The 9,589-nt window shown below is 53.9% G+C and overlaps 1 protein-coding gene across 1 annotated transcript in view; it reads left to right on the top strand.

Annotated features, from left to right (window-relative positions):
• LOC102016531 (chromosome unknown open reading frame, human C19orf45) overlaps positions 1–4,028 on the top strand; it is a gene marked incomplete in the record, with an annotated part of 6,064 nt that extends 2,036 nt beyond the window's left edge. Inside the window, 8 exon segments of the mRNA XM_013509149.1 lie at positions 1–182; positions 1,153–1,256; positions 1,343–1,443; positions 1,643–1,755; positions 1,838–1,947; positions 2,606–2,807; positions 3,371–3,456; positions 3,785–4,028. Of these exon segments, the coding sequence (XP_013364603.1) occupies positions 1–182; positions 1,153–1,256; positions 1,343–1,443; positions 1,643–1,755; positions 1,838–1,947; positions 2,606–2,807; positions 3,371–3,456; positions 3,785–4,012 (1,126 nt within the window).
• Between the last annotated feature and the right edge of the window lie 5,561 nt (positions 4,029–9,589).

Genomic DNA, 9,589 nt, shown 5'->3' with positions numbered 1-9,589 from the left:
CGGCTGGCCCGAGGTGCGGGCGCGCGCCGGGGAGCGGGTCGGCGGCGCGCGCCTCATCTTCGACCTCGACTCGGTGCCGCCCGGCGACAGGGACAAACTGCGCATGCCCCTCACCACGTACCGCACGTTGTTTCCGCCCCACGACGCGTGCCCGCAGCCCCGCGCTCGCAGCTGCCATCTGGGTGAGCGCGCGCCTCTGCGTCCTGTGTACAAAGAGGGGCGAGGATTTTGCAACTTCCCCCAATTCCAGGGAACATCTGCAAACATTCTTGATTGTCACCGCTACGGGTGAGAGTGCTATTTGCAGGTAGAGGGCTAAACATCCCACCACCCACAGGGCAGCCGTCCCACGGAAAAACTAGCCAGCCCCAAATGTCAGTAATACTCCAGCTCCAACACCACCCCAGGACCTCCTTTAGGCCTCAGTTTCCACAGCCATGGAGTGGGGATATCCTCCCGAATCTCTCCAGGGCGCGGCGTAATGGGGAGCAGTTGTGAGTGCGGGTTTGAGTTTAGACAGTCTCAGTTCCCCACAGCCACCCCCAGCCCTCACACCTTCGACGCTGTGTGTGTGCACGTGAGACTCTCCAAGCCTCCGTCTGCTCAGCTACGAAATGCGTATTGCTCCAGGGCCCGACCTCACAGCGGCTGGTGAAGTGAAAGGGTTTCAGTGTGCACAGTGAGCCCGGCAGGCAGTGGGTGCTGGACAAAGAAGAGCCACCTCGACCCTGATTTCCCAAACGTGTGGCTCCAGGGCCCTTGCAAGTGGATATCTCAAGCCCGACTCCTCCAAGAGGGGCTCAGAGATTGGCAAGCTTTGGCTAGACTCTTAGCTCTGGCTCAAGATTTCTGTGAATTCCAGCAAGTTGCTTAACCTCTCTGAGCTTTGGGGAGGCTGTGAAGTGAGTACAAGGCCCACTTTGCTTGTTTGTTTTGAGACAGGGTCTCGCTCCGCAGTTCAGGCTGGCCTTGAGCTCACTTTGTAGCCCAGGCTGGTCTTGAACTTCCAACGATCCTCCTGCCTCAGCCTCCCAAGTTCTGGGATTACAGGGGTGTGTCACCCCGCACGGCTTCCCAGGAAAGGACTGAATCCTAGGGGGCCAGTGGTTGCAGGGAGTGGATCTTATTCTCTCTCTCCTTGCCCTTCCTCAGAAGCCTCCAATACCCTCAGTTGGGACTACAAGGAGCAGAAAGAGACCTCCTACAAGAGCCAGTTCCAGGCCCTGCCAGGCCTTCCTGCCTTGATGTGTAAGAGGGTAAGCTGAGGCAGGATTGGGGCCGATGGGGAGGGCAGCTGTGGGGGCTGGGTGGTCTTGGCCTTCTCACCCCTCTCTGCCCACAGGCAGCCTCTTCCGTGCACCTGGGAGATTCCAAAATTGGCTACAGCTCAGTGTGCTCAGAGCTGAAACAGGCCCACACACCCCAAGGGCTCCCCCCAGACAGGTGAGAGGGACCCCTGCATCCCTCGCCGGGAAGGGACGGCTGGTACTGAGCGTAGCCGAGGGGGCCCCGTAGGGCTTTGAAGTCTGTGTATTGTGCCAAGTCACTCATTGTTCACGTCCCCTGGCTCTTGCAGTGGTGCTCCCCCTCTTTGCTAGGAATCGCAAGGAGTCCCGCAGACCCCTCCTTCTCTCACCTGCAGGTACGACAAAGCCCAGGCGGCAGCCCGCATACACTGTGTGAGCGTTCTGCCCGGAGATGGCCTCTTCCACGACAGGACCACGGTGACCCAGCACTTCTATGCGCGGGAGCCAGGTGAGCGCCGCCTGCCGCCTCTGCCCCGCTCCCTCTCTCCGCGGCTTTCCCAAGCCGCTCAGCCCCTACCCTGGCCCAGCAGAGCCTTTCCTCCTGCACCATGATCAGACTCCAAAATCGCACATCCTGGGAGGAAACAGCTGTCCCGGCCCCGGAAGCTTTGTGACCTCCACGCAGGATTTCTACAGCCAGGTCAGTGGATAGGGGGAGAAAGGGGAGTCAGTGGAGAAAAGCGCTTCAAAGACAGAGTAAATTGTGTGCAAAGGCCCTGGGGTAGGAATGAGCTTGATATGTGTAAGCATTGCTTAGATTTGTTCGAGCGATCTTGGGTAAGTTACTTGCAAATCACCACATCCCGGTGGGGTGGTGCATCCCTGTAATGCTAGCTACTCTGGAGGCTGAGGCAGGAGGGTCCAAAGTTGGAGTTCAGCGTGAGCACCTTCGCAAGACCCTGACTCGGGAACAAAAAGACCTGGAGATCTCGCTCAGTGTCGTGTACTTTCCTAGCATATACGAGGCCCTGGGTTCCATCCCCAGCAGCACAAAATAAGAGCCCAGCCAGGGAGGGTGGTGCACATCTGCAATCCCAGCACTGTGTCCCACAATAAAAAATAAACATGGCTGGAGATGAGCCTCATTGCTAAGGCTCTGGGTTCAATCCCCTGTAAATAAAATAAAAACCTCCCTGTCTAATTTCAATGAGATATCAGTGTCCATTCCCAACAGCATCATGGAGCCCAGAGAGGGGGAGGGCGTTGTCTCAGGCCACACAGCACCCACTACCTTCCTCCCCGTGGGCTTCGGGACCCCCTGGACTCAGCAGTTCCCTAGATTTTTTGTGGTCCCACAGCCACCGCCTGTGACCGAGCCACCCAGCCGCAACGTGGCCCATGAGAAATTACAAGATCACGTGACCATGGGAGAGCCAAAGCTGCTTGGACACTTCTTCCGAACCACCACGCGCTCGGCCTACTGTGCCCCAGACAGGGGGCAACCACAGAAGGCACCCAACCTCCACTTGTTGCGGAGCGACCTGCGGCAGGGCGGGGGCGGTGAGCCGGCCCGCCCCTCCTAAGAGGCCCCGCCCCTAGTGCTAAGCCCCGCCCCTCCGAGGTCTTAGCCCTACCCCACACCCTGCTACAGAACCGCCCCTGGTATGGCCCCGCCCCTTCCCTGGTTGCCCCGCCCAACAGTAGCCCCTCCTCCTGTCAGGTTCTAGCTCCGCCTCTGACCACCTGTCGGTCCTACCTAGCCCTTTTCCCAGTCATCTGGTCTGACCCCACCCCCACCCAACCTCAATCCTTCTTTTAGGGAAGGAATTGGGGAATCGAACCCAGGGCCTTCATCCTGACTTATAGCCCCGGCCCTTTTAAAAAATATTTTATTTTGAGACAAGGTCTTACTAAGTTACTGAATTGCCCAGGCTGGGCTCAGTTGAAGTCCTCCTGCCTCAGCCTCCCAGAGCACTGGGATTACAGGCCCGTGCTACCATGCCCGGCTCCTACTCCTCTTCTAACCCAGCGTTCCAGATCACTATGAGCCTTTGCTCCTGAACTATTCCCGGAACCCTCAGTCCCTCTGCCCCTCACCCCGGTGCCCCCACCTAAATCTGCAGAACTGGAATTTTCAACAACAAACCGGAGGATGCTGAAGCCGCACGGAACAGCAAAAGCGCAGGTCACTGAGGAGCTGCTGCGAAGGGTGAGCGCGCAGGAAGGGGACGTCCACCATGCCGGCCACACCCTCTGGCCCCACCCCGCCCTCTGTCCTCTGCCACCTTGGCCTCAGGGTCACGTCAGGGTCCGCTCACAACTGTCTGCAGATCCCGGGGTTCACCGCACCTCTTGTTTCTCTCTGCAGTCTCTTTTAGCCCTGGGGTCGGCCCCGCCAGGGCCCCTTTTGCCCTCCTCCGGGGTCCAATCACGAGCCATGCGCCCGAGCCCTCCCCACCCTTTGGTGTTCCCAGGGTGGCCAGGGGCCAGAGGGTGGACAGGGTGGGTGCCCCGGCGACCGTCACCTGACCCCGCAGTGCAAGTACAGCCACGTGGAGTTCCCGCTGGGGCGGCAGCGTTTCTTCTCCACCCACTACAAGGAAGCGTTTCCCTGCAAGTACCAGGGCCCCGCAGTACTGAGAATAAGCAACGCCCAGGAGAGCTACGTGCCGCTGGGCACGCCTCGCCAGCGGGGCTGCCCGAGAGCGGTGGTAGACCCCCAGGCCCCGCAGCTCCCAATGTACCCTTGCCCCAGCCAGCAATAAATGTCACTTGCCTTCATCCTGCCCTCTCCATCAGTCCACTTTTTTTTTTTTTTTTTTCCGGTACCAGGAATCAAACTCACGACCTTGCGCTTGCCAGGCAGGCGCTGTGCCGCTGAGCTAAACCCCCCGCCCCCAGTCCACGTTTTTTCTGTGTAGGTGCGAATCCCGGGCACTCTTAACACTGAGCTACATTTCCAGCCCTGTTTAGTTTGTATTTGGAAACAGTGTCTGGCTAAGTTGCCCAGGCTGGCCTCGAATTTGGGTCTTCCTGCCTCAGCCTCCCGAGTAGCTGGGCTTGCTGGTGTGTGGCGCTCTGGGGAGGGGGCAGCAGAAGGGGCTCAGGCAAGGATGGCTCATGTCCTCCTTTGAGAAAACCCGGCACACCTGAGCACTTGCATAGACCCTGGGGTGCCCTGAATGACGCGGAGGGTTTGGGGTGGGGCCCAGGCATTGGGGTGGGGCTCGAGGATGCAGATTCCTGGGGCTGTGGGGAAGGAGGCAGCAAAGGGAAGCCTGGAGAGGGCCGGGAGGCTCCACCTTGGCGCCAGTTCTCTGGATCAGATTCACCTTCTGAGTTGAATGTCAGCCCATCCACTGAAACGAAGAGACGCTTCTCAGAATAAGCACAGGTGGCCAAGAATGCATGAAAAATGCCCAGCTTCGCTGACCGTCAGAGAAATGCAAAGGAGAACAGCACTGAGAGTCCATCTGCAGAAACGATGGCTGTCATCAGGAAGTCAGAGGTGAGGCTTGCGGGCGATGGCGGGTGGACCCTTCTGCATTGTTGTGGGGGTATAAAGCGGTACAACCACTACGGAAATCTGTATGGACATTCTTCAGAAAAATAAAACTGGAAATTCCATTTGACCTAGCTGTCCTCCTTCTAGACATCTTCCTGAGTTAAAGTGATCATACTACAGTGATGTATGTATACCCATGGTTATAGCAGCACAATTTTTTTCTAATCGGATTTTATTGATACATTTTAGAGACATACAATATCACATTCATCATAGAGAATTTGTACTCGTACATGATATAACTTTTTTCCCCATTCCCCGCCCCTCACATCAACCCCTCCTTCCCTCCCCATTTACGAAACCTTTGTTTCCATTTTTTTCCTTCTTTTCTCCTTTTTTAACTTGTCCCTTCTTTCCTTCCCTATTCTGCTCCATTCCTCTCCTCATTTGAATATTTTCTTCCTATTTCACAATATCTATTATACACTTTGGTCCTTATTTACACTTTCAGTTTCTCACACCAGAGAACCAACACAATATTTGCACATGTGTCTGATTTTACTTAAGAGTCAGCCAGCCCCAAAGAAGAAAGGGCATGGCAGAGGGGCCTGGCAGAGGAAACGGCTCACCTCATGGCAGACAGGAAGCGGAGCTCAAAGGAAGCTCTATCTACCCTTCCAGGCCACACCCACACCAGGCCACACCCACACCAGGCCACGCCCACACCAGGCCATGCCCGCGCCAGGGTCACACGCTGGGGCTGCCTCTTTTTTTTTTGTTTTTTGAGATGGGGTCTTGCTATGTCCTTCAGGCTGGTTTGGAACTCACTATGTAGTCCAAGATGACCTCGAACTTAGAGTGATCCTCCTGCCTCAGCCTCTCAAGTGCTGGGATGACAGGCGTGCAGCACCCTGCCTGGCTTGGATTTATAATTCAATGGCTGTATTAGGAGGTGATGGAAATTTAGGCAGGGTTCCTACTTCCGGGAAGTGGGTCATGGGGGTGTAACTTTGGGGAATGTCTTGGTCCTGGTTCTTTCCTCTCTGTTTTCTTCCTCTCTGTGCTTCCTGGGGGCCATGAGTGAGCAGGCTTCCCCCCACACACACACGCTGTGCTAGTGCACTTCAGGCCCAAAGCAGTGCAACAAGCAGACTACTGACCGGGACCTCTGAAACCACAACATAAACCTTGCTGCTTTTACATTGTTTTTCTCAGGTATTTTGTCACAGTGATGGAAAGCTAACACGGCAGTAGAGCATCTGCCTAGCAGGGGGGCCCTGGGTTCTCTCCTTGGCATAAACACACACACACACACACACACACACACACACACACACACCACAAACAAAACAAAATCCAGAACTGAATCTAACATTAGGCATCCTGGTCTCTCATCAGGATGCTATCTCAAAAACAAAACAAACTTAAAAAACCAAAAGTGGTGGCCTATGCCTGTAATCCTAGCATTCTGGGAGGCTGAGACAGGAGGATCACAAGTTTAAACCCAGCCTGGGGAATGTAGTGACTCAGGAAGACCCTGTCTCAAAATAAAAAAAAAAAAATCTTAAAGGGCTGGGTACGTATCTCAGTGCCAAGGCCCTGGATTCAATCCCCAGTAAAACACACACACACACACACACACACACACACACACACACACACACACACACGCAGGGACTTGGTCTCCCTCAACATCTCTCAGTCTCGCTTCCTTCCAAGTGATGACAGAGGGGGATAAAGGGAAATGCTGGCAACCCCAATCCCTACTGTCAAAGCCTGCAAGGAAGGGGGTCTCTTCTCCCACGCATTCCTCAGAAGGTAACTTAAGGAGCACGCTGATTGGCCCATTTGAGTCTCATGCACAGCCATGAGCCAATCACCATGTCCACAGGAATGGACTGCTATGATTGGCTGGCCCTCTTAGGGCTATCTGGTCCCCTAAACCCCTTTGGATCTTTGGGTCAGGTTTCCAGTCTTGCTCGCGACCCTGTCTCCTAGCAACAGACCTATGTTTTCCCAGAGCACCTATCTTGCCTCAAGTTATAAACTGGAGCTTGGCTAATTGTTATTTCCTATTTTTGCAGCACTGGGGATGAAACACGGGGCCTCACTCATGCTGAGCAAGAGCTACACCTTTGCTACATCCCCACCCCTTCTTACTTTTTGTTTTAACATTAGGTATTGCTAAATTACCCGGCTGCCCTTGAACGTGAATAGCTGGGATTATAGGGGTGCAGTGCTACAAGCGGTGGAGTTTTGCCTTTTGTGGCAAAGGGGCTATTCAGCGTTGGAGAGTAGCCTAGGACCTCCAGTCTCCCCTACTTCTCTGGTAACCCCAGTTTTATCTCCCACCTCATTATTTCCTGCTAATTTCTTTTGGAGTTTGGGGCAGAGTATCCAGTTCTACCAATTTCACAAAATAGAGTAAGTCTCACACTGCGTTACACCACCAGCCTTTTTTATTTTTATTTTTTTAACGACGGTATCTCACTAAACTGCTAAATTGCCCAGGTTGGGCTGGAACATGTGCTCCTCCTGCTGGGTCTCCCATAATGCTGGGATTACGGGCCTGCACCACCAAACCTAGCAGTCTTCACTGTCCTAAGTAACACATGCAAGAAACTTGTGTCTATCAGCCCTGATGAAGGCTGCGTGAATGTCCCCACATATTCCAACACCCTGGTGTCCTTCCTCAGAGCCCCTCAAGCCGCAGCCTCAAGAGACACAGGGTCAGGGTTCCAAGATAAGAGAGGCAACAATTTAATCAGCTTTTTGCCTTCCACAAAGTGGAGATTTCTGGCAACCGGAGGCGTGCTCTCCCAAAAGGACGTCATACGTGAGGTGTGATCAAACTGTAGCGTGAATGTTTAATTTTTTAAAAATATTATCAGAGGCAAAGACAAGACCCTCCAAACGCTCCCCTTACTTCAGACACGCTTGTCCCACCACTCTTGCTGAGTTCTGAAGCAGCTCTGGAGTCCTTTTCTGTGAGTGCCTTTGCAAGGTGTGATTAAAATGTAGAGCGAATGCCGCTGCTGAGCGCATCCAAAAACACGAGCAAGCACCCTCGTGCGCAGGACACCCATCTGCCATGGCTTCCGGCTCTTCCCCGAGGTCAAAAGGACCCAGACTTGATCCAGGACATGTAGGCGGCCGCAGCGGCACAACTAAAGACTCGCATAAAAGGGGAGGTCCAGAGCTGCTTTGGAAAGGGGCAAGAGTGAGGGGAAAAGTGTGCTGAACCGAAAGGGGGGCTTCTGAATGGGGATCCGTGGCAATACGTCTTTCATCATAATAAGCTTTTAAAAATCTCAGTAGCTGCCGTATTTTTTGGTCGCATCTCATACATCCGGACAACTTGTGTACTGCACAACCCGAGGAATCCTTACTGGCTCTCCAGCCCATGCATGTGATAGTCCTACCTCTCAACCTCCCCTTGGCTTAGCCAGTTCCACATTTTAAGTTATTTTCCTGGGCCAGGGATATAGCTCAGTGGCATAAGTGCCTGCCTGGCAAGCGCAAGGTCCTGAGTTTGATTCCTAGTACAAAAAAAAAAAAAAAAAAACAAAAAAAAAAAAAAAAAAAAAAAAAAAAAAAACAGTTATTTTCCTTAGTACCCCTCCCTTTCCAGGTAGTGATTTCTAAATTAGTCAAGAACATCACGGATGCAAGGGACAGAAATCCACTAAACAGAGTTCAAACGCTCAGAAGTTGGCTGGCTCCTAGAAGTAGAAACGACAAGGGCCTCTGGCTTCAGGCATGGCTGTATCTGGGAGCTCAACCAGTACAGCCAGAGCCATCTCTCTGACTCACTGTCCATCCTGGTGTAGAATGACCTCATTTTGCAGATTGCTCTGGATATTTAGGGGAGGTAGTTGCAGGTAGCAGGACTGGAAATCGGAGTTGACACTGGCAGGAGAGGGGTGTACACTCCTTTTTGTGGCTACAGCCTGTCCTTGTGTGTATCTTGCTTCAGATGTGGTCACGGCATGGCCTCGTCTGATCACTGTTTATATTCTGGGACCATTGTTTAGATTTCATAGAGAACATCAGGGCCTGGCTGCCAGGAGCTATTTTTCACCTCCCCTCTGGCAGGGATCCGGGTCTTGGGTAAAGTCTGTCCAGACGTCTTCCCGGTCTTGGCTGAGTTGCTCCAGAGATGACTGCTAGGGCCAGGCGCTGGCTTCCCTGGGGCACAGTAGAGACAGGTATGTGGGCAGCAGGCAGAAGACTTCAAGGGAAAGCATTCCGGAGTCTGCCTTGCAGGGTATGAAAGAATGTTGCTCCAAAGTGATGGCGGTATCATTAAAAAAAAATGTTTTGGGGGGTAAATCTTGGATTAAGCAAAGACAGGTATGTTTTGAAACTGCAGGGCTTGATCTGCACGTGGTGAGTCAGCCAGGATCTCACTATGTAGTTCAGGCTGGCCTTGAACTCACTAGGTAGCCCAGGCTGGCTTCAAACTTGCCATCCTCCTGCCTCAGCCTCCCAGTGCTGGGATGACAGGTGGGCGCCACCCTGGCCGCCTTGTTTGCTGATTTTGGAACAAAGATATGGACAGAAGGCCAAGCAGAGAGAAGTAGGTAGAAACAAAGAGAAGCACGAGGTGGGCAAAGGGGCAGGACCAGAGACAAAGGAATTGGGACAGAGAAAGGGACAGATGTGCAGAAACAGGGCCGGCGGCGGGGCAGAGAATGCAGCAGAGGCAGACACAGGGCCTGAGTCCTACAGGCCTGAGAGGGGCACAGAGGCGGAGCGACAGGGCCCGAGCCCGGGAGCGCGCGGGACGGCGGGGGGACACGCGCACACAAAGGGGTGGCCGGGCCGGGCCGGGACA

The sequence above is a fragment of the Chinchilla lanigera genome, unplaced genomic scaffold, assembly GCF_000276665.1.
Source record: "Chinchilla lanigera isolate Chin_1 unplaced genomic scaffold, ChiLan1.0 scaffold00162, whole genome shotgun sequence".
Lineage (NCBI taxonomy): Eukaryota > Metazoa > Chordata > Mammalia > Rodentia > Chinchillidae > Chinchilla > Chinchilla lanigera.
The sequence above is the reverse complement of the archived record's forward strand: the minus strand, read 5'-3'. Positions and strand labels throughout refer to the sequence as shown.